The sequence below is a fragment of the Thyridium curvatum genome, assembly GCF_004353045.1.
Source record: "Thyridium curvatum strain D216 chromosome Unknown NODE_57_length_291365_cov_88.079165, whole genome shotgun sequence".
In the NCBI taxonomy this organism is placed as follows: domain Eukaryota; kingdom Fungi; phylum Ascomycota; class Sordariomycetes; order Thyridiales; family Thyridiaceae; genus Thyridium; species Thyridium curvatum.
This window is the reverse complement of record NW_022156812.1, coordinates 230,046-253,404: the sequence shown is the minus strand read 5'-3', so window position 1 is coordinate 253,404 and position 23,359 is coordinate 230,046. Positions and strand designations below refer to the sequence as shown.

The following is a 23,359-nucleotide window of genomic DNA, read 5'->3' as shown; positions in this document are numbered from 1 at the left end:
TTGCATTCTAAAGTCGATCCGCTTTCGAGATGGGCTTCTATATTCGGCGCAGATATCGGATTTCGTGCATCGGAGATCAATCATGATACTTTCTGGCCTATATGGCAAGGACCATGTGTACTGTAAATGCTTTGTGCAGCGTGTGTCATGAACCACCCAGATACCGGTCCAGGTCCGGGTTGCCGTAGAAGTGCTGGCGAAGTTTGTCCGCCTTCTTCCTGTCTTCCTGTGCCATCTTTCGAACCTTTCCAGCATGAAGAAGTGCGGGTTTCTTTTCCTTCTTCTTGCCTTCGAACTCCTTGGGCACGACCAGTCCCAGGCCGCGAGTGTCGTCTTTGGGAACCGGTTTGAGGGGAAACTGGATGCCTTGGCCAGACGCCCCGAGACCGCGACGAGCGTCTGGGTCCCATCCTTGCGACTCCAATACCGACAAGCCCATGCGTGAACGGTCTATGGAAGAAGGCGGATGAGAGTGCTCGAGTGAGACCTGGTGCACAAAAGATGCCTCGTGACGACTTGTCTTGGCTTGTGCCGAAGAACCGCTCTCTTGGCTATGGCTTCTGTGCTGGCTTGAGGTGACCGGTACTTTGCACACGGGGCATATCTGAGGCTCCTCTGCAGCTCGGCTCGAAGAGCCTGGGCTGGCGGGCGCAGATGATGCTGTTTGTTTCGAGAGCACTATGTTCAGATACAGGTCCGAAACAGACTTGTTGGCCGGCTCGCCGGGCTGCTCTGTTGTCTTGAGATTCCCGGAAGAAGCGGGCACGAACGATATGGGCTTTCGGGACAGACCTTCGGCGAATGCGCGCTGGTGGTGCAGCGGCGTATCGTCCATGAAGTCGTCTTGCTCATTCTCGTCTGCCTCCCTCTCGTCTGCCTCCCGGGACGCCATGTCTGGTAGAAACGGGCCTCTTCATAGGCCGGTCCCTCCAGAGAGTGAGTATCGCAGTTACAATAGACGATGGTGCTTAGAAATGTATTGGTCAGAGTGCAAAGCGCAGAGTCAGATCATCGCTTCGGTGATATGTGCATGTCTATATCTGCCTATTCTACCGTAGATATTTCTGTCAGTGGCTGGTCTGAGGTTAGCGGCCGCCGAGCCGCTAACGATTGGGGCTGGACCCCTGGAAGCCGCCCATGACGCAGCCCAAGATAAGCCCCGTCGAGCCTTAATTGTTTAGTGTCGCCGCCTGTCAAGAAATGTAAAAGACTGGAGCTCCATCAGTCCCGAACGTGCCAGCTTTGACGACGACGACGACGACGCAAGCTCGTGACAGCCTTGCAACCTAGATAGTGCCAACAGCTCTCGGACAAGACTGGGCCACTCCTACTGCTATTCCTTCCCTTAGTTACCAGGTCTACAATTGAAGAGGAAGAAGAAGAAGCACGCCCAAAAGCTCCCCTTTGGTGGGCGAAGACCTTGGCACACTGCACCGAGAACACCATGCCAATCAACTTCCTCGCCAGCCTCTACATCGACGGGCCGCCGCCATGGATGCCGGCCACGTCGACGCTGCTCAAGTACGGCGGCACGCTCGCCGCCGTGACCCTCACTAAGCGCTACTGCAGCGGCGCGCCCAACACGGCCGAGCGCGACATGCACGGCCGCGTCGTCATGGTCACGGGCGGCACCTCGGGCATCGGCGCCGTCGCCGCCTCGGAGCTCGCCCGCCGCGGCGCCCAGGTCGTCCTGCTGACGCGCCAGCCGCCCTCGGACCCCTTCCTGGCCGAGTACGTGCACGACCTGCGCGAGCGCACGGGCAACCAGCTCGTCTACGCCGAGCAGGTCGACCTCGCCTCGCTGCACAGCGTGCGCCTCTTCGCCACGCGCTGGGTCGACAACGCGCCGCCGCGCCGCCTCGACATGGTCCTGCTCTGCGGCGCCACGCTGACGCCGCCGGGAGGCGCCCGCCAGGAGACCCCCGAGGGCGTCGAGCGCACGTGGATGGTCAACTTCCTCGCCAACTTCCACCTGCTGGGCATCCTGAGCCCGGCCCTGCGCGCCCAGCCCTTCGACCGCGACGTCCGCGTCATCATCCCCACCTGCTCGTCGTACATCGGCTCCCCGCCCCTGGGCGTCGCCCTCGACGACAAGACCTGGACCCCGCGCAAGGCCTACGCCCGCAGCAAGCTGGCCCTCATGGCCTTCGGGCAGGCCTACCAGAAGCACCTCGACGCCTACGAGCGGCCGGACAAGTTCCCCATGAACGCCAAGGTCGTCTTCGTGGACCCGGGCTTCGCGCGGACGGCGGGCATGACGCGCTGGCTCACGCGGGGCTCGCTGCTCGGCCTGCTCGCCTACGTCCTCCTGTACTTCTGGTCCTGGCTGCTGCTCAAGAGCCCCTTCATGGCGGCGCAGTCGATCCTCTACGCCGCCATGGAGGGCAGCATCCAGCGGGACCACGGGGGCAAGCTCATCAAGGAGTGCAGGGAGGTCGACTTTGCGAGGACGGACGTCCAGGACGAGGCCATCGCCAAGGAGCTGTGGGAGGCGAGCGACAAGCTCATCGAGAAGACGGAGAAGCTGGCCGCGCAGAGGCGGGCCAAGGAGAAGAAAGAGGCCGAGAAGCGGGAGAAGGAGGCCAAGGAGGCCGAAAAGGCCCAGGAGATCGAGTCGCTGGTCGATGCGATCAAGAAGGGCAAGGCGAAGCAGGCACAGGAGTCGGAAAAGACGGGAAAAGACAAGGACAAGGACAAGGACAAGGACAACAAGGCGAGGAAAAAGGCAAAGTTTAGTCAGAAGGCCATTCCATGATGGAGCGCCGGGCATGAATCTAAGGTGTTTATACAAAATAATATACAGGGACTTGAGCCTATGCCTATTGGTCTATTGGTACATCCTTCTTGCTCTATGAATAGCATCCATCCCATGAACCGTATGTATATATGCAGTGATAAGCGGTGTTTCTTTTTTTTTTTTACAATGGTCATACACGAGCCTAACCTGTCTGGGCAGAAGACTCCTTCTTGGGTTCTTGGTCCAGAATATGGTGCGCCTTTTTGCTCTGCGCGTCGCTGCTGAGCACAATCTCCTCTTCATCCTCGGCCAACGGCTCTTCGTGGCCCTCCTCGTTCCACTGGCCAGCACCTTCGTGGTTCGGCAAGGTATCTCCGGCCTTGGCCTGGTCATCACCCAACAGCTTCTCCTCGAGGTTCTGTCTCTGCTCGGCCATCCTCCTGATGATCTTTTGGCGCTCCTGGCGGGCTCCGGGCACAAATGTGAGATGCTCAAGATAGTCCGTGATCTTATCCTCTACCAGAGACTTGACGTGGAAGGCGAGGTCCTGGCTCTGGAAAACACCGTTGTAGCGGTAGCTAAGCCACAGGTATAGCGTTATGGCCTTGTGGAGCGACTCGAGGCGCCGCAGATACTGGCCGTCCTTCAACTCGGGATCGTCTCGGTTGCGGTCGAGCATCTCGAGGTCTATTTCTTTGATGTCCAGAAGGTGACCACCATTCAGCGAAGAAACGCATTCTGCAAACGCTCTAAGGACGTCCCTCTGGCCCCAATCTCGAAGAGAGACGGGCGCTGAGAGGAAGACACAGCGGTCAAAGATGCTCATGGGGTACGGCTGGATGAGGTCGGCCACCTCGATCATATCGTCAAATCGACACAACTGAAAGTGGGAACTAAGCCTCGCCATCTCGCGAAGGCGGAGGAGGATAAAACTGAGCGGTGTGTGCGGGGGGAAGTACGAGGAGAACCTCTCGATGACGAAGGTCGGAGGATAGAGGCCGGCGGTCTTTATGGGTGGTGCTTCGGTCTCGAAGGCAGTCTGCACACTGGCGAGATCCTCGTCCTCCAAGGTGGTCACAAACCCGGGGGTGCCCCATCTCTTCGCCGGCGGGGCGGCGGGTGGTGTTGTCGCCGTCGTCGCCGCCGCCGCCGCCGATTGTGCAGCTGCCGCACCCTTGATCTCCTGCGCTGCAGTGCGAAAACGTCCAGCCCGACCCCCAATCTGCTTGACTTCAGGAACACTCAGGATCCGATAGGCAACGCCGTCATGCTTGTGAGCTTGTTCAAAGATGACACGCTTGATCTCGAGATTGAGGCCCATGCCAATGGCATCACTGGCCACGAGAAAATCGTATTCGTTATTCGGGTCGTTGAAGAGGCCCGCCTGCTGCGCACGAGTCTCGGGCGGAAGGGAGCCATAGACGATGGCGCATCTTCGACCTGTTGCCTCCTCGATGCCTGCCTTGAGCATGTGCAGGCCTATGCGGGAAAAGGCGACGACTGCATCGCCTTTCCGGAGATTCTTGAAGTCTCCCTGTAGGCTCTCTTTCATGGTCTTCAGAGAGCTCAGACGTGTGTACGTGTGGACGATACACTTATCGCCTATCCTAGCACACAAGCTCTTGATGAGCTCGACAGTTCGCTCCTCTCCACAAAGATGCACCTCTTTGGCCTGGACGCCGAGAAAAGCTTGGGTCCAAGCCCAGCCCCGGTCTTCGTTGGCGATCATCTGGATTTCGTCAATGACTGCGACATCCACTCGCCTGTTCAGGGGCGCCATCTCCACAGTGCAAGCCGTGAAGTACGTGTCGACGCCCTCGGGAATTCGTTGTTCTTCTCCCGTGATGAGCGCGCACGGTTTGCCTTTTGCCTGGAAGCGAGTGTAGATCTCATGGGCGAGAAGACGCAAGGGCCCAGCATAGATTCCGGTCTTGGAGTTCTCGAGCGCCTGGAGGGCTTGATAGGTCTTCCCCGAGTTCGTTGGGCCGACGTGCACGTGTATGGTCCTCTGCATAGCCCGCGTAGCGGGGAACCATTCGTACGGGTATCGAAAGTCGGCAAGCTTTTGGTGTGTTTCGGTAACTGCGTTTGAGAAGCGCGATCGAAGGGTGAAGCTTTGGAAGGCATATTTCAGCTCCTGAGCCAGACCGGTGGCATCTCCGTGGACAAAGCCATTGCGGAGACTCCAGAACAGGGGGTTATCCAATCTCCCGACTTTGCCCTTCTCTCCAGCCAGATTGAAAGCATTGGCAACGGCCTTGAGGAATAATCTGGCTTCCTTGTCCACATCACTCTGGCTGTGCATGCCAAACGAATGGTACATCTTGTGCTCCGGTGTCCATGGACCCATCTGCCCCAACAGCATCTGAAAGCGAGACTCGACAAGCTGGCGGAAAAGTCGATACTTCCTACTATCCTCGCCGGCCTTGGCTTGTTGCCCTGATTTCGCGGCATCCTTCAGGTCTTGGTGCAGCATCGCGTATCTGGGATCGAACTGCGACAAATGTGAGCTTAGGCAGTGCTTTCCAACGGTGCGAAGGGATGAAGCCTCGTGAGGACCTACATGTGGCGTGCCGACCCTCGCCCGTGCATTTCTATCCCGTGGCTTCCTATCCCGTCCGCCTTTCTTCCGCGACGGCATGGAGGCGTACAGACGCCGGCTCTCGCAGAGGAGGCATCTCGAGCTGGCCCTAAGTGTGCCTCGCAGCAAGAAAGACATGGCTGCGTCGGTCAAAGACCGGAGTCATAGCTGTCGGAGTTGGACGTATGACAGTTGGTTGTTGTCGGATCCAAAGAATCAAACAGCCGCAACCTCTTTGTTGTCACCACGGTCGAGAAATTTCAAAAAAGCTGCCGCAATTCAATGTTGACTGCATCGCTAAGAAAAATGTAGCGGCGAGCTCTTATCGATAAGACGCATTTGTCCCCTATTAACTTGACGCCGCAGGCTTGTTTCCAGCGCTACTACTGTACCACTTTGGCCATCCCGCCCCGTCCATCCACTGAGAGTGGGCATCGTCATCATGCAGAGTCGCCCATCGACCTTAATAGCCTTCCAAGCATCCCGGCCAGTTTGACCCACCTCAGATCCTCCCAGCAGATTGATCAACCTCAACTCTCCATTACATGCATGTATGCCTGTCTCTGCAGCCGACAACACTTGATACAAACAGCCTCGTTTCCCTTTGAGGAGATAGACGATCCAGCAAGGCTCGCCTTCAGTCCAGCACAAGCACAGGGGCGCGACAACAGTCCATTCTCACAACTGCGAAGATGGCATCGTCATCAGCTCCAGCAACACCGTTGCTATAGTAAGGACTCTCACCCTCCACCCAGTGTGCATCGCCGTACCTGTGAAACACGCGAAAAACTAACCACAGCCTTTCCGACACACACACAGCGCGTGCATCGCCTACAACACGACCATCCTGACCGAGTGCACCACCTCGGCCTCGTCGCAGACGTCGTCGCTGGCCTCGCTGATCCTGCCCAAGATCGAGCACAGCACGCCGCAGAAGCTGACCTACACCCACGGCTCCCACCACATCCACTACATCGCCGAGGCGCCCTCGGCGCACCCGGCCGGCTCGTCGGCGGGCGGGCTCACCTTCCTCGTCATCGCCGAGGCGAGCCTGGGCCGCCGCGTGCCCTTCGGGTTCCTGATCGAGGCGCGCCGGCTCTTCCTCGAGCGCTTCCCGCCCGAGACGGCCGAGCTCGACGAGCTGCCCAACTACGGCGCCGCCAGCTTCAACGGCGAGCTGCGCCGCCTCATGGTCGAGCAGGGCGGCACGGCGGCGGGCCGCGACGACGCCGTGGCCAACGTGCAGCGCGAGATCGACGACGTGCGGGGCATCATGACGCGCAACATCGAGGGCCTGCTGGAGCGGGGGGAGCGCATCGACCTGCTCGTCGACAAGACGGATCGCCTCGGCGGTAGTGCGCGCGAGTTCCGCGTCCGGAGCAGGGGCCTGAAGCGGAGGATGTGGTGGAAGAACGTCAAGCTCATGAGCTTGCTCGTCCTGGTCGTGGTGCTCATCATCGTGACCATTGTCGTCGCCGTCAAGACCTGAGGGGGCAGGGATGCTTCTGCTTTCCTTGTACAAGTTCTCTTTAACGTTCCCAGGCTTGTATTACATTCTCACTAAAGTGAAGGGCCCGAAAGAGGGCAGGCGGGCAGCAGACTGGGAGAGAGAGGGAGTAAAACACGATCCAGGTCAAGAGATGCTGGAATCTCTTCTGGAGAATTTCCTATGTTGATACCACATGCGTCATGGTTTCGTTTTCAGCCATCGTCTAGTTGCTTCAGTTTGTATATACATGTATCAAGTCTTCAAGCCCATTCCTGTCTTGCTTTGGCTGCTGTTTTGCCACGACTGATGCAAAATCAGGGGCGCAGAATACATTGATGAAACCTCCACGAGTCCGCGTCAGTAGATGATATGTTTGTTTGTCTTATAATTTCGGCGCCGCTCCCGTTCCGTCAAGCTGCCTCTGGCCGTCACGGTAGATATAGCCCTGCGCAACGGGGTTGCCCGGGTAGTTCGCCGCCACTGTCCCCGTGCCGACAACTGGTCTCCTCAGTCTCTCGGTGAAGAAGACCGGGTGCCTAACAGAGGCGTTGTGAGGTGGCGATGGTATCCTCAGTGGCATGGCTGGCTGTGTTGTGGTGGGCGGCATTGGAGGAAAAGACATTGGTCCGCCGGGCAGTGTCGGTACTGATGTGCCTGGCTCAGAGAGTGCTTGCATCCCGTCCGTGGGAGGGGATTCTGCTGGTGCTTCCCGTGATATTGGAGGCCTTCCTACTCACTCCATCTCGGGGAGAGAGGATGAATGCGGAGTCAAAAGCGATGTGCAGAAAGATGCTCTGAGTGAGAAGACAACCCCGGCGACTTTTTGACACAGCTTGTCAGGATTTCAACTGCCTGACTTTGTGGAGTGAAATGGCTGAATGATGATGGAGATCTCAATGATGGGATTGGAATATTTCGTCGTCATTTCTCCTCCTGCCATGTGAGTGTACCGAAGTCGGCTTATCTGCGACTTTCACCGATCAATGTCTACCAGGCGCACCTCGGCAGCGTGTTCCCTATCCCGCTAGGTATTCTTGGGGCAGCTGGAGCCCTGGAATGGGAAAACAACAGCAAATGGTTCTCACCGACGTGCCGCTAAAAAAGGACCAAGCCCACCTGGGGCATGTGCCTCAGGAGGAGCATCCCCGCCAAAACCAACGGCGGGGAAGTGTCGGATCCATTGGCACCAAGCGGTACATCACCGAGGTACCCCTACTCACTACGACACTATGTCATCACTGGTACCCCACCACAGCTTGTCGTCTCAAGCTACCGACCGTACTGCCAAAGGGTAGCTTCGGCTTCCATCTCAACTACCTACTATACCTTAGTTAGGCTTGTCAAACAACTCCATCTCACCCATCACGAAGTCAAACAAACCACCCAGGGTGCACCAAGCACCGGCTGACAAAGTAGTTACCAACCCCAAGGTCTCACAGCAGCTACCCAGATTTCACACAACACAAGCCGCGCACACAATGTCCTCCTCCAATGCACCAGCGGTGGCACCCTCGAACCCGGCGGACACGGTCAAGGGCCACAAGCCCGCCTTCGTGCCCCTCGAGGCCAACCCGCCCCTCATGACCAGCCTGCTGCACAACCTAGGCCTGTCCGAGGCCCTGTCCGTCCACGACGTCTACAGCATCGACGACCCGGAGCTGCTCGCCTTCGTGCCCCGCCCGGCCCTGGCCCTGCTGCTCGTCTTCCCCGTCTCGGCGGCCTACGAGTCGCACCGCCTCGCCGAGGACAGCCTGCTGCCCGAGTACGGCGCGTCCGGCGACAAGGAGCCCGTCCTGTGGTTCCGCCAGACCATCCGCAACGCCTGCGGCGTCATGGGCCTGCTGCACGCCAGCCTGAACGGGCCCGCCAAGGGCTTCATCGGTGAGTTCAGCCATCGGCTCTCTCTGGCACACATTCAACAAGCTCGTCCCAATAGATCAATAGACGACCTCTCTTTCTTGGAACCCCTGCTAACAACAAACCCTCCGTCATACAGAACAAGGCTCCGCGCTCGACGACATCGCCAAGCAAGCCACGCCCCTGGCTCCGGCGGAGCGCTCCAAGCTGCTCGAGACCAATGAGTCCCTGGCCAAGGCACACCACTCGGCCGCCACGCAGGGCGACACCAAGGCGCCCGACGCTCAAGACGACGTGGACCTGCACTACGTGTGCTTTGTCAAGACCGAAGACGGCACGCTCTGGGAGCTCGACGGCCGCCGCAAGGGCCCGCTGGCCCGGGGCAAGCTGGAGAGCGACGAGGACGTGCTCAGCCAAAAGGCACTGCTTTGGGGCCCAAAGAAGTTTCTCGAGCGTGAGGGCGCCGACATGAGATTCAGCTGCGTCGCGCTGGCTGGCAGCCTGGATTGAGTCATCATAGTCAACAAGGACGAGGAAGCATTCCATAGACGGGCAGAGGAGTACAGAGAGTACAATTGCATTGGTAGGCGTTTTGGGTCCAAGGTAAACCGAAGCAAGGCATGGACGAAAGTGTCAGAGGCACCATGTATCACATAAAGGACGTGTAGCCCCAGGAACCATCACTGGGAAGTTTTAAAGGTCGTCGGTCTCTTTAGGTCTTTCTACGTGCTACCTCTCCGTCATGTCTAAGTCCTGTTGCCCCTCAGGTACTCGAGCTCCTCCTCAGGAACAGGGCCATACTCGCGTTGCCCAGAGCCCTGCTCACGGTCACGGCGCTCCTGATCGCGACGCTCCTGATCGCGGCGCTCCTGGTCACGGCGCTCCGAATCGTAGCGGCCCTCCTCCCAGCGTCTTCGGCCCTCCTCCCACTGCTCATCCGCGGCGCGGCGCTCCTCAGGGGTGAGCTGATCTCGGCGATCCCGAGGCGGCCCGCGGCTCTCGTTCTCAGCGGCACCGTCGTAGCAGCCGCGGCGGCGGCACTCACACTCGCGACGCCGGCGGTTGATCTCGCAGCAGGGGTTGGTGCACCAGTCGTCATCACGATCGCGGCAAGACCGGTTGCAGTCGCACTCATCGCGGCGGTTGCGAGACTCGGTGCATCGCTTCCGGGCGCCGAAGCCGCCATCCTCGGCGCCGTCGCACTGACCCTGACCGCACTGCTCGTCACCACCCTGAGCATTTGTGCTGCAGGTGCCAGGCTGCTCGTGCCGATGAGTGATGTCGCCGCAGTTCTGCTTGGCGCAGTTGGCCTCGATGCAAGGGCCGTTGTTCGTGGTGCACTGCTGGGGATCGGTGCAGTCCTGAGACTGAGGGTTGGTCGTGTTGCCAAAGATGTCCTTCTGGCCCCATTGGCCTTGACCGCACTCGCCAGACTGGTCCTGACAATTCATGCCGCCCATGCCGGGTTTGCGCACGGCCGCGTTGATGAAAGGCATGCCAGGCTTGGAGCCGTCGGGCTTGGAGCCGTCAGGCTTCTTGATGGAATCGGGAGCGCCACTGGGTTGGGGCTGGCCGTCCTTGGGAGGCTGCTGCATATCGGGGATCGGACCAGGCTGGGGCTGGTCATTGTGATCGTCTGAGGGACCGTCATTCTGGGGAACGTTGTCCTTCTTGGAAGAAGAGCTGCCCGAAGACTGCTCGCGGCCGGATCGGCCATCACGCTTCTTGGACTCGTCAGAAGAGCCGCGCTGAGAGCCGTCACGGTCGCTGCGGTTGGAGCGATCCGACGTGTTGGAGCCTCGCGAGCCGGCGTCCTTGCGGTTGGGAGTCTCCTTGGGAATGGGTGGCATGTCTGGCGTGTCGACCTTGAAGGCAGAAGCGTTGAAGTCGCTGGTGTCCTTGAAATCCTTGGAGTCCTTGGAGTCCTTGGAGTCCTTGTTCTTCTGCTGCTTCTCGTCGCGGGACTGTTGCTGACGAGAGTCCTTCTGCTTGTCGCCAGAGATCTGGTCGCGGTCATTGGGGCTGGTGCCCTGGCGGTTGGAGTCACGGCTGGCCATGGTGGCGGTGTGGAGTGTGCGAGTCTGAAAAGGGGGACTAGAGACAAGGGATGACGAGTTGCACAGTTGAAGATCGTTTGCAACGATAGCGAAAGGTAGCGATGCTGATATGAGATGAATGCTAGGATTGAAAAGATGGGCACAAGATGTTGCTGTGGATGGATGAAAGACGAGAAGAAGACAAAGGTAGCCGGGGATCTGGGCGAGTATTTGTAGACGAGCAGACCGGTGTCCCTGGGCGGTGTGGCATTGCAGGAGACTTCACACGAGAGGACGAGGAGGAAGGCATCGCCTCTGGTCGAAGCAGTCATGACTGCAAGGATGCAGGCCGCGAGCACTTGTGAGAAGCTGCTCATGGGGCATTACCTCCGAGTCGGCAGGCCCTCTTCGTCTTACATCGCCAATAGGCCCGGTCGAGAGTAGGATGGCGCCAACCGGATGTGTTGTCGCAGGAAGTGGTGTTCCTCAGAGCAGGCAAGAAGACACTCGGCGGGAGGGGGGATCATGTCTGTTGGAAGGGACGGCAGGCAAGGAGGGAAGAACCTCGCTGCCCTTCCCACCCAGAACCCGCGCGCTTGCTTGCTTGTGCGCCCGACCTGAGCTCTTGCACGTTGGATGCCGGCGGCTCATGCCCACTGGAGCCATGGATGCCTGCTTGCCAACAATTCAAACCAGACGAAGACCACAACTGTTGAGTTGACGCTTGTCCTCCTGCCCACGATTTTCCCATCTGCCCCTGAAGTGACCAGGTTGCATGTTGTCAGGCCAAGCAAGATAGACGGCAGGACGACGGCAGGAAGCACAGGAGGTCAGCTTCCAACCGGGTCACGAAGGCCAGCGTTCTCGCCGTGTCATCAATCAGCCAGACTCGTCCATCAATCCGCGAGCGCCTTCTTCCCAAGAAGCCCCGGTAAGCATTGCCCATGTTGACATCTCAATGGGCAGCTGAACATGCAGGGACCACGATGAGATGCTGCTGCACCGACAGCCAGCATCAGCACCCGGACGAACCTCCAAAACGGTACCTCAACGCAATGCCATCTGTTCGTTCACCTTGCGGTTGGCACCAGGGATCTAGGTGTGGCTCTCTCACCTTTGATCGTCGGATGTGGATGCGTTGTTCCCCCCCTGGACAGAATGACCCCAGCTAGGTTCTGATCCATTCAAGGATTTGCAGATCATTACAAGCAGATCCCCCACCCATCACCATGCGTGTCCTCTTATCGCCCGCTGAGCTTGTCCGTACTTGTCGTCCTCAGCTGTGCCAGAAGCCCGATCTCGAGACTCGATTGCACATCTGCTCTCTTCCCACTACCTCGCACCATGCCGATCGGCACACAGTCGCGGCAGGCGGCAGGCAATTTCTCCAGCACGCCAATCGCCATGCGCACAAAGGCTGCCTCGTCTCGTCAGCCGCACGCAGACTGACGTGTAAGTCAATGCTTGACCAGACACCAGTGCGGGCGACACAGTACGGGTCCTGACACAGTTGACGACGGCTCGGTGTTGCAGAAGATGGGGCGCTCCAGCAAGGCGAGCAAGGACCATCCCATCTGCTTGAGCAGACCTGGTGGGAACGTGTCTCAGTCTAATTTCTTCCCTCTTCACTTGCTTTCTTCATTCTTCCCCAAGTCCCCTTTTTCTTGTCCAACCCAGCGGGCCGGGACCGTTTTGTGTCCTGTCTCAGGGCGGATGGCGTCGAGTTCACTGACTCCAAAACACAGACACACATGTCATATCAGGTGCTCAAGCACAGTAGTTGGGAGCTGCACAATCCCACTGTCCTACGTCGGCTCTATCACACAACCCGTTTGGGCTGTTCAGGCAGGGCTCGAGTTGCAAATGGAGTCTGAACAGCCGCTGTCTTCTAGAATGCCTCTGCCTCCTAGCATTTCTCTCTCCCTGGTCGCCCATCTGCAAGTCATTCATGGATCATGGATTATGGTTCGGAACCCCTGAGGATCACCAGTCCTAGCGTGAGTAGTGGGTTCTTTGCGGATCTTCCAGCTCTTGAGTTGCGCTGTTTTGGCCAACAGACCAACCCCATTCGACACTTGGATTGCTGGAGAACCCCTGTCTGTCCGAAGTAACCAAGTTTGGTCGTTCTGTGGAATACATGGGTAGTCCCTCTCCTGGAACTCGACCAGGAGCCCTCCCACCTGAAGTTGGCCTGGCATCTCCAGTGGTTTGGTCAGCACGATGAAGGATCGAAGTCAATACCGGATATCCGAATGATCTGACAGAGAGCTACCATTAAAATACCAACCTCGGATACCGTGTACCACAGACTGACGTTTCCAATAACACCGTCATACCTCAAACGAAGCTGACCAACTCGAGCGTGGGCTGGGAAGGCTGGAGAGATTGTCCTTTTCCACCGTCACACACCCTACTCACCTGAACACCCATTATCGTGGATGGTCCACACTGTTTCCCCAAAAGGCCCGTATTTACTTGGCATATTGAGCTGGTGAGGACCTGTTGGGCGGATTGGATGCGAACAGATCGCGTCTAAGCTGTGCGCACGGTCATGATGTCCGAGAGACGACTTCCCTTTCTGGCCTAGGACATCATCGCGATGCCATTTCGAAGCAGCCGGAGATTTCCATTGAGTGCAAGGCACGCTAAGTTACCAAGGCACCCAGCTCCGTATAGATGGACTGGAGGTGAAGATGCAAAAGGAGGAGGAGAAGCAACAAGGAGCAGAAAGAAGCAAGTGGGAGATGCACCAACTCGCATCCATTCAACCTTGTGTCTCCCTGCCACGAGGTTAGAGAGGGCCGCGAGCGCCTTACCTGCAACATGCTAGCACCTGCATCGCTCGACTGGATGCACGTACGGGGGTAGGTACAGATGGAGTCCAGGATGCCACGCTTTATGGACCGGACTGACACCAGGACGACGGCCTATTCCGCTTAGAGACACCTCCACCCGGCCAGCAATTCCAGGAACAAATTCCCTAGCTGCATCTCATAGCTCCGTAGGTGCATCCTCCGTGCATCCTCGTCTCTTGTCGAAAAAGTAGTGCAGGAGTGGGCGGCCCACTGCATCTGCATGCAGTTTGCACGGTGCAAACTCCCGCATTCCCCAGTTGGCCAGCGAAACAAGCGGGAAGTCATGTACGAGAAAGGGATGGCTCGAATGGCTGCTGTCCAGACATGCAATCCTGATGCGACGCCTTGGTGGGCCAGCCACATAAGAAGTGTCAATTCTCCCGGAGCGAAGCCCTCTGGAGATCCGGCGATGATCTTCTGCAGACCAGACGCCACCTCCCGCCTTCTCTCGTGGCCACTGCCTGGGCCTATTACCTAGTCACTCTGGTCTCTCGCTCGAGCGAGCTTGACGGACTGGCGGCATTAGCTTGCAAGCTATCTTGCCGTGCCTCCCCTTTCCTAAACACTTAACTGTCGGTCTAGATGCTTTAGAACGACATCATCCGCTGCCCTACCCACCCTCTCCTTGCTCCCTTGCGTTTCATCTCGTACGTTATCTTGTCGACGGACTCGTGGGAATTTCATACAAGCCATATTCCAAGCTTCTTTTTTTTCTTTTCTTTTTTTGCTTTTTCTCACTTCAATTCGACCATTTTCCCTGCACGCATTTGGCGCAGCCACTCGTGGCGAGCCTCTCGTGGCACCTAGTCCCCTCCATTAATAAAACCGGACAAGCCGCAGCCCTTTCAATCTGGCAGCTCTTCCGTCCCTTTCAGATCTTGGTTCGGCTGTTCCCTCCCGGCCCGTCTATGGCTAGCGATCGTCCCTACAATGGGCTTCCTGAGCTTATTCAACAAAAAGCCTAGCACCGGGAGTCAACCTCAACTCCTTGTCAAATCGCAACCCTATGATAGCGTTACCGCCTCTTCGCCGCCTCAGAGAGGTGAGTTTTGGCACACCCGTGGTATGACACGGCGTTCACTAACCTTGACTAGGAACCTACCCGGTGGCTGGCAACGGGCCGGACGTATACGAGACCTTGTCTAAGTCGTCCAAATTCCGCCTTGCTCACCAGCCCGCCGAGGAAGACGCAGCACCGGCACCGGTAGTACGCCGTGTCAAAGACGAAGATGTTGGTCGGCCAAGGACAGCGCCGCACGCCGCGCATCCCAGTTCCGACTCGACAAAGCGGTCAACACGCAGAAGAGACTCGCTGAAGAGTACCTCCGTCTCATTGCGCAGGCAAAGGGTCGACATCCCGGTGCCTGTACTAAGTCACTCCCGCATACAGATCAAGCCCTCGGGTACTCATGCGTCAACACTGCGACCTGCCCCGGGTCTTCTCCGAGGACATCGCCGTGATCATTCCTTGCAAAGCGAAAGCAGCAGGACCTTCGTCGATCTGCTGGATGCTCAATCAGAGATACAGCCTGCAGATTTCCGGAGTCGAGTCCAGGCTACGGGAGCGAGAGACTACGGAGAGGATGTCGCAGACCGCAACATTGGCCAGAACGGGGTGAACCTGGACTCGCTGCCGGTTCGCGACTATTACGCATCCTCTGTGCGCAGTCAGCCACTGCATGACGACGAGAATCCTCCTCGAGCGCGTGTGCGTCGGGTCTATGATGGCCAGACTCCTTACTCGACAAATGCTAAGCAGGCAGAGCCTGGTTTAAGAACCAAGAGCTTGAATTCGTCAAATGCCTTTGTCTTTCCCAAGCGGACAACGTCTCGGGTCCCGCATCGGAAGAATGACGATGAAGCCGCGCTGACGGCCTTCCATAAAGAGCCAGCACGGGACGAAAAACAGGATCATCTCCCAAACGTAGAGACGCGCGTCTCAGAGCTTCCGACCCTTCAGCCGGGCAGAGAGGCGGTTCGAGACCTTTCTATCGGTGCATCTACCGGACAGAACACTGCCCTCCGAGCGCCTGGTCGAGATCGCAGCTACAGTAACCGGACGACAGCTTCAAACGCCGACAGCATTCCGCCTGTGCCCAAGTTGACGTCCTTGCATAAGCAACGTGGTGTTGACGGTGAAAGCGGCCAACGCTGTGCAAAAACTGTCACGAACGGCCAGCATGGGAAACACAAGCTTAAAGATGCGTCTCGGCAGCATGGTCTTGGTGTATCTGAGTCAGAGGACAAGCGGATAGCGTCGAAGACGGACCTTCGTAAGGTGAGAAGTGGGCATTCGTCAGTGAACAAAAGGCATAGTGTGCATTCCATTCAGGCCATGGCTTCTGTTTCTAAGGCCGGAGACGAGAATGACGCAGCCTTTGGCCGGCCGGTACCCAGTCAGGCGCAGGATCCTTGGGAACAGTCCAATCCCGACGAGGATGCTGCACCATATCCTTGTATGTGCTCTTCCACGATCCCCTGCTACCTCGAGAAGTGGGATTTGACTGACACAGTTCCCCAAACAGATGTCAAGACGCGTTCCCGCAGCAATAGTCGCGACGACTACCCGAAGTCGATGGGATTTTTGGCACCCCCACCTCATAGAGGCAAGACAGACGATATGGACGGGCAAGTCCCAATGCGCACGAGTTCACTTCGCCACTGGTCTTTGACCTCAAGCCCGACTGCATCGAGCATGGGATCTAATCCCTTTCCCCGTCCTCATTCACGCCACACCCCCAACACCTCGGTAGACCTCAGCAACACCTTGACGTCGATATTCTCCTCCAGCAGGAGCTCGTTGCATAGCAATTCAGCCGCCTGCTCCTACGGCGGTAAATTGCATAGCCCCTATGTGCCACAGTCCGGCACCTTCAACATCGACGACTATGTTTCGGAGGACGATGATGTCGACTCGCCACGCAGGACCCGTGGCGAGGCGGAGAAGGATCTGCTATTCAGCGAGGCTGGCTATGGATTCGGCCTGCCCGGCCTCTCGGACTCGTTCGCACCTCGCTCAACGCTTCAGAAACGGAACCCCCGTAGTCCCAGGGGTATGAACTCGATGCCTACCTTCCGTCAGGCCCACGGCACCAGCAGCGCTCTTCGATCGTCGTCGCAGTACTCGCAGCGCCAGAGGCGGCGCTTCCACTCCGAGCCGGCGTACGACTCGGACGAAGAGGACGACAGCAGCGACGCCGACTCGGACGACTCGGACGACGACATGTACGCCTCGATCCCGCTGGCCCCGGGCCAGGACCGCCGCGCGCTGAAGCGCCTCTCGGCCATCGAGAGCGTGTACGGTCCCAACGGCTACGGCGGCAGCGTGGGCGACGAGGTCATCGAGGAGGAGAAGCTGGAGAAGATCGACGTGGCGACGGCGGTGCGCGCGCGCAAGGAGGCCAAGGCCATGCAGCGCGCCATGGCCATGGCCAAGACGAGGAGCCTGGGGGCCCTGGGGACCCCCACGGATGCGGATGGAACCAACAAGAGGAAGAGCAGAAAGGCCGTGACTGCCGCGGCTGGTGAAAGCGATGGGAACCATGCTGATGTGGAATAAGATGGTGAAATATGGCCTAGGCATATCGGGCAGGTGAATGACAGTGAATTTTGGGTTATTTTCTTCTATCTTCTGGGAAGGGCGTTGGACAACACGGGCAGGGGGGCATGGGTGCATCTGATGGGAATGCATGATGGATCTTGATGAGCAACGCTTTATTCTCTTCTATGGAACGGGGTCTTTCTGGAATTAACAACTTGTAATCGTGAGTGAGGAAGGATGGCATTTATCGATGCTGGGGAGCAACGGCATATACCCATTTTAGATGAGAATTGAGGCATGAGAAGTTTCGAACATCAAGGGTCCGTCCCATCGATATTGTTTCACTGTCTGGGGAATTGACTGTGCTATTGCACAGAGAATATATCTGTGGGTAACCGGATCAAAGAGCACGAATTCAAATCAGGCATATGAATCGATTTTGTATCTCATCGCGAAAGACAAAGCAACAATTATCAACTCTCTTGTACATCGAAGATCAGGAAACTTGTCTTCGTTGGGCTCATGCATGTCCCTATCGGGACCAGCTGCCCATTCAGATAGCAGTCGCATGCTCCTCCATCGCATCTCCCTCAACGCCCTCATCCTGGCCGTCGCCGCCGCCGCCGTCAGCGCGATTGCCGCAGTCACAGCCCGTCAGCTCGCGGAACTCCTCTTCCTTCAGCTCCTCCAGCTTGGCCAGCGCCTGCTTCGCGGCCGCGACCTTGGCGTAGCGCCCGCTCGCCGCGACGGCGCACCCGACCACCTGGCCGTGCACCATGAAGCCCGCCGACACGCGCGTCTCGAAGACCGACACCGTCCCGGAGCGCAGGTCGTCCTCGGGCACGTCGACCTCCTCGACGACGACGCGCCACTCGCGGCACCGGAAGCGCGTCGACAGCAGGTTAGCCGCAAAGGTGACGGGGTGCTTGTTGGCGAAGGTGTCGTACATGTGCATGTCGCGGAAGAAGGGCAGGACGTGGCGCTCGAAGAAGCGCGTCACGGCGCCGTAGTCGTACTCGGAGTCGACGAAGAGGGCGCCGACGTAGGCCTCGACGATGTCGGGCAGGCACTTGGGCGGCTGCGACACCTGGACCCAGTAGTCGCGGGGGTAGTCCTCGCGGCTCTTGCCCTCCTTTTCGGCGCGGTCCTGGGCCTCCTCCTTGGCCTGCGTGGCCTCTGCGATCCACTCGCCGACCTGGCGCTGGATAGGGGCGCTCAGGGACACGAGGTGGCGGTGGAACCCGAGCTCGGCGCAGAGGATGCCGAGGAACTGGTTCGAGACCATGGCCATCTTGTGCTCCGTGAGCCACTGGGGGTCGCGATCGGGATTGGTCCGGAAGAGGTGTTCGATAGTGGCCATGTCGAGAAGGGCATCGCCGAGGAACTCGAGACGTTGGTAGCTGGGAAGATTTTCGTAGGATCGGGGGTACGACGGGTGCATGAAAGCCGATCGAAGCAGGCGCGGGCACTGGAACTCGTAGCCCATCTGCTCTTTGATCTTGAGTGCAAGGTTCGCCTGGGTTGCAGTCGCCGGGGCAGTCTGCCACTGCGGCTTGGTGTATGCGGCGTAGTATTCCTCGTACGACTTCATGGGGTGGTTCTTGTTGGCCACCATGATGGTGACAGCTCGCACCGCCAGGTCAAAGTTGCCTTGCTGACAAGATGTCAGGTAAGCTGCGCCGATGAAAGCTTCGCAGACATCAGCTATCGACTTGTCACCCAGCACGTGGCTGGTCCGGGGCTTCTTCGACTTGCCCCTTTTCAGGATGAGATCCGGGTACCAAGCTCGACGCTCGAATGCCTGCGAACGGATGTACTCCTCGATATGCATCTCGAGAGCATTGTTGAAGAGGTTCTTGTTGCACACGAGACACATGCGCTCGACGTGGTACTCGAACTCGTCCTTGTCGGGGATGAGCGTGTAGAGGGCAATAGTGGAAGCCATCTTGAGGAAGGCGTCGCCAAGAAACTCCAGCCGCTCGTAATTACTACCCATTCCCTCCTGGAAATTGATCTGCTCAGCATCGTGCTCGTCTGTATTGTCGCTGTCCTTTGTCAGGGCCTCAAGAGCCAGGCCTGCAGGGATGTCAAGTCCGATTGCCTTACAGGCATCCACGGCAACCATCTGTGCTTCGAGCCTGTGCAATATGGAGGGGAGATTGTAGGCCATTGCCACAGCGTCGAGTGGCAGAGCAGAGATGCGTAGCGGTTCGAGGATCAGATAGCAAGTCTTTTCTCGTACTTCATTGCCAAGGGCCTGGTCATCCAGCAGATTGCGAGAGTGTGGAAGAAGTTTGGCCTCCACAACCGGCTGCTCATCTCGGAAGGTGGCCCGGGCTCGAGACTTGGCCCAGAGGCTGACACTGTAGTTGAGGATGTCATGCTTTACCTGACCCAGGCGCCACTGCCTGTTCGCTGGTGCAGGCACGCTGTCTGGTACTGGATCGGAAGGACGGAGATCCTTCCGCAGCTTTTGAACGATGAACTTGCGCGACCCGTCATGCAAGTCGATGACATACTTTTGTTGGAAGAAGTCATCCGGCTCATTGCCTTCGTACGGAATTACAGGGTTCGCCGACACGTACTTCAGCAAGTCCCAATCAGCCAGGCTCATCACGTCGGATGTTGGTGAGAACGCAGTTGTGTGGCTGTGTGCTGAAGGGGCAATGAAGAACGGCAGGTCAGACGCTGTAGCCTCATATTCCTTACTGAAAACATCGTGAAAGATTCGGAGAGTGAACGTTGTCAGTAGACTCAACACGTCATGGTCCGTGGAAATCGGCGTTGCTATTGCCACGGGCGCAACCCGTGACGAACGGCCCTTGCCAAAGTGTAGCCGAAAGGGGGCAAAGTCGGGAAGCGCTTGTCTTGTGAACAGGATAAGGGGGCGTGAGGCATGCTCCATGGACTCGGGCTCAGTGAGAATCAGAACGGTAGCAAAGAGCTCTTTTGGCTCCCCCTTCTGAGACCATAATTCTGGCTTTGAGCGCATCTTGTACTCTCCTTTCTTTTTGGAACTGATTGCGAGTCTCGCGCTTCTCATAGCGGGTAGCTGTTTGGTGAAGACGGACTTCAGGTGCTCTGTAAGATATTTGGCCTGAAGCAACTGGTAGCACATCTCAAAGGCGGCCGAGCATTTTGCGACTTGCTTTGAGGAATGGGGCTTGCCGACAGCGCTTCGGATGGGTGAGGCTGCGGGAAGGAGAACCTCTCCGACGAACCCTTCCGGTGAATATGTGACCGTGTACTCTGGGATGAGGCTGATCTCCGGAGCATGAGGGAGAGTCGCGACAAATTCGGCCAGAATGATGAGGCTTTGTTTGTATCCCAACTTAGCACCAGTAGACTCGATCACCAACTGCCTCTGCTTCCTATCCTTTTTGAGGAAATAGTCCATGTTGAAGTTGTATCCTCTGAGTTTGCGCTCTTCGGGGACCGTCGAGCAGAAGTGCCTGAGGGCCTGCTCGTTTCTCTGGTTTTGATGGACCTTCGAGTAGTGCGAAGCGTTGCCGGCCTCGAGCATGTGGATGTAGGTGGAATTCTCCTGGCGCGCCCGGCCCCGGGATTGAATGTACTGGATCATGGTGTTGTAAAGATCATACCTGATGATGAGATTGCAGTCAGGGATATCCAGGCCCTCCTCGGCCACAGACGTCGCGAACAGACAGTTGAGTATCCCTTTCTTGAACTTGATCAACGTGACAACCTGGTCGCGATAAGAGTTCCTGCTGGCACCGTCATCGAATCCCACCCCAACCTAGACTAGTTCAGCTTGGTTATCCATGTTGATGGAGCGACGTGACTTACGAGTGCAGCAGCATGAAGTCCCGGAACCCTCAGGCGGGAAGAGTGGAAGAGGTCAGCTAATGCAGTGGCAGTGAATCTTCGCTCCACAAAGACGATACACTTGGTCTTAGATCCTCCAGGGCGACCAAACTGGTCCGAGAGCGCAGAGTAGAGCTGCTTGACTTTGCTAGACAGATGGGACTTGTTCAATGGTGGGAACGGGTGTCCCTCGATGATCGATCTGGCGTCGCGAACGGCCTCAACGTGAGCATCAACACTTGAGCCTCGCTGCAGGCCAGTTGTATAATCCCTCTCGGATTTGGCTTGAAACCGCAAAGTTTCCTCTTCAGTGAGCACAAGTTCCCAGAACCGATCTGCACACCATGGTCCGAGATCAGAATATGCCATCTTGGCAAATTCAAAGTGTCTCTCAAAAGCTGAGTGCTCGCCTATGAGGGAGTGAAGCTTCTGGGTGAGACCTGAGAAGTGTGGTGGGCATAGTCGGTCGTAATGGACAATTTTCTCGGTCTTGGGCTTGCAGACAGACTTTTGTATCAGAGACGGGTCTGCCACGGTGGCAATCTCGCTATGCAGCAGGCCCTCGAGCTCCAGAGTTGCCTTTCTGATGTCGCCTTGAGCATCTACAGGCGACGCAGTCATGCCAAAGATCTTGGGCCGGCCCTCGGGAGGGTGCCCAATGTAGAATTCCTTGACGATTCGAGAATATACATGATTCTTCTTTGCGTGATGGGCCTCGTCAAAAATAAGGAGGTTGATTTGGCCCATGCTGAGGTAGCCATGGGTCAAACAGCTCTGCAGGATATCTGCCGTGCACACGACGACCATGCTCTCGGCAAAGATCTTCTTCCAGTCTGTCAGCGCCAGGCCTGTCGTCAGGCCGCCACAGAACTTGGCGATTGGCTGGTCAAGGTTGCTCTCGAGAACGGCATGCTGTTGGAAGACGAGGGCCACTTTGTCGACCAAGAAGAACGATAAGCGCTTTGGGCGGTCTCGAGCTCGGGCCTCAAGCTCTTGCTCGATGATGTACCGCAACAGCAATACGGCGATCAAGGTCTTGCCGGAGCCTGTATCGAGCACAGCTATGACGTTCCTGTCTTTGGCCCTCTCAAAGAGCTCGATCTGGTAGTCGCGCGGACTCTCGATAATTCTGCGAGATTTGTCATCCCGGACCAGCCACTCGGCTGATCTGGCATCAGGGTCCTCTACCGCTGCCCTGTTGTTTGGTTGCAGATTCCTCTGGTTCTCCTCCAAGAACAGCATGAACTTCTGATAATCTGCTCGCTTCTTCTCCGAAATTTGGCGTGGTTTTGGAGGTGTATTTTGGACCAGCCTGTTGTCATCGCTGTCGCTGTCGCTCTCGTCGACATTGCTGAGGTGATCATCATCGTTGGGAATCGGGAGTGAGCCCGCTCTTGTAGGCAGGGATATGGTATCTTCAATCAAAGGGTGGGATTGGGTAGAATTGTGCAAATTCATATCCCCGACAGTCTTCGTGCTACCGTCCATGGGAGAGGCAGCTTGCCCGGGAATTGTTTGTAAGATCTGACTCGCCATGGTGCAGGAGTTGGCCAGGTGCTTGAACGTTGGCAGCTTTCAAAGTGAGGTCATCCTTGAAATGCAGAGAAGCTGATAGCCCTGGATCTTGACGCTTGTGCTTTCGACGTGATAATGTCCTGGTGAAGAAGCGAGAAGCCAAGAGTGAATGAAGCAGGTCCAGCGTGAGATCAGGATAAGGTCAGTGCCATTGACTTAATGGCATTAAGGGGAGAAAGGAAAAGAACAAAAGGGCATTGCGAATGCACGCTGCTGTGCACGTCAAGAAGTGGTGCAACGAAGACGCGTTGCGCCTTCTGTCAAGCAGTTTGCCCAGGTGCAAACAGGTAATCTCTGATGCTTATCAACAGGCCCTCTGGCGTGTGTAACTCACCTTCGAGCTTGGAAAGCGTTCTCGACTCGATATTATTGACGCAATCTCAGACTCGTCTGGAATTACTGAACCAAGTGAGAATGATTGAGATGCTCTTATATAACTAGAATGTCACAGTGCGGATGCTGTGATTAAACAAAGTGCTGACTGGCAGTACGAAGTAGCTCGAACCCACCAAAAGACCCCCGCCAAGTAGACGTATCGGGAAGGCGGTGAAGATGGGGAAGCACTAGGACGGTCGGTCCCTGGCATTTGTCAGGCACCCCGGCAGCACCCCGGTAGCTGGAACTCTAGTGGGGTCAAGCGCCAAGTTTCGGGGCCGCTTAGGGGACGGGCCATGGGAATCTGGAACGGGACTTCTAGAATTCAGCACCGTTCTTGTTCAACCCCTCACTAAAACGACCCTTGAACCATCTCAACCTTGGAGATTCTGACTTGAAGTCCGACAGATCACAATAATCCTCCTGTTGAACCCAAGTGACAGAGAAGCGTAACTACCATATTCCCTCTCCCCTACCCATCTTCTCTT

General features: G+C 57.2%; 8 protein-coding genes across 8 annotated transcripts; 4 read left to right on the top strand and 4 right to left on the bottom strand.

Annotated features, from left to right (window-relative positions):
* Window positions 1-145: 145 nt before the first annotated feature.
* Window positions 146-892, bottom strand: E0L32_008583 (uncharacterized protein; the record flags this gene model as incomplete). Its single annotated transcript, XM_031143454.1, has 1 exon — window positions 146-892. One exon carries the CDS (start codon window positions 890-892, stop codon window positions 146-148), a length of 747 nt encoding a protein of 248 aa, XP_030992244.1.
* Window positions 893-1,444: 552 nt separating this feature from the next.
* On the top strand, window positions 1,445-2,755 carry E0L32_008582 (uncharacterized protein; the record flags this gene model as incomplete). The annotated part of the gene is made up of 1 exon (XM_031143453.1): window positions 1,445-2,755. The coding sequence occupies one exon, from the start codon at window positions 1,445-1,447 to the stop codon at window positions 2,753-2,755; it is 1,311 nt and encodes a 436-aa protein (XP_030992243.1).
* Window positions 2,756-2,939: 184 nt separating this feature from the next.
* On the bottom strand, window positions 2,940-5,213 carry E0L32_008581 (uncharacterized protein; the record flags this gene model as incomplete). The annotated part of the gene is made up of 1 exon (XM_031143452.1): window positions 2,940-5,213. One exon carries the CDS (start codon window positions 5,211-5,213, stop codon window positions 2,940-2,942), a length of 2,274 nt encoding a protein of 757 aa, XP_030992242.1.
* A 797-nt stretch (window positions 5,214-6,010) lies between these two features.
* Window positions 6,011-6,807, top strand: E0L32_008580 (uncharacterized protein; the record flags this gene model as incomplete). Its single annotated transcript, XM_031143451.1, has 2 exons — window positions 6,011-6,048; window positions 6,138-6,807. 2 exons carry the CDS (start codon window positions 6,011-6,013, stop codon window positions 6,805-6,807), a joined length of 708 nt encoding a protein of 235 aa, XP_030992241.1.
* Window positions 6,808-8,285: 1,478 nt separating this feature from the next.
* Window positions 8,286-9,174, top strand: E0L32_008579 (uncharacterized protein; the record flags this gene model as incomplete). The annotated part of the gene is made up of 2 exons (XM_031143450.1): window positions 8,286-8,688; window positions 8,804-9,174. The coding sequence occupies 2 exons, from the start codon at window positions 8,286-8,288 to the stop codon at window positions 9,172-9,174; spliced, it is 774 nt and encodes a 257-aa protein (XP_030992240.1).
* Window positions 9,175-9,410: 236 nt separating this feature from the next.
* E0L32_008578 (uncharacterized protein) lies at window positions 9,411-10,721 on the bottom strand (the record flags this gene model as incomplete). The annotated part of the gene is made up of 1 exon (XM_031143447.1): window positions 9,411-10,721. The coding sequence occupies one exon, from the start codon at window positions 10,719-10,721 to the stop codon at window positions 9,411-9,413; it is 1,311 nt and encodes a 436-aa protein (XP_030992239.1).
* Window positions 10,722-14,485: 3,764 nt separating this feature from the next.
* Window positions 14,486-17,114, top strand: E0L32_008577 (uncharacterized protein; the record flags this gene model as incomplete). Its single annotated transcript, XM_031143446.1, has 3 exons — window positions 14,486-14,597; window positions 14,650-15,833; window positions 15,888-17,114. The coding sequence occupies 3 exons, from the start codon at window positions 14,486-14,488 to the stop codon at window positions 17,112-17,114; spliced, it is 2,523 nt and encodes an 840-aa protein (XP_030992238.1).
* A 535-nt stretch (window positions 17,115-17,649) lies between these two features.
* Window positions 17,650-22,457, bottom strand: E0L32_008576 (uncharacterized protein; the record flags this gene model as incomplete). The annotated part of the gene is made up of 2 exons (XM_031143445.1): window positions 17,650-20,853; window positions 20,904-22,457. The coding sequence occupies 2 exons, from the start codon at window positions 22,455-22,457 to the stop codon at window positions 17,650-17,652; spliced, it is 4,758 nt and encodes a 1,585-aa protein (XP_030992237.1).
* Between the last annotated feature and the right edge of the window lie 902 nt (window positions 22,458-23,359).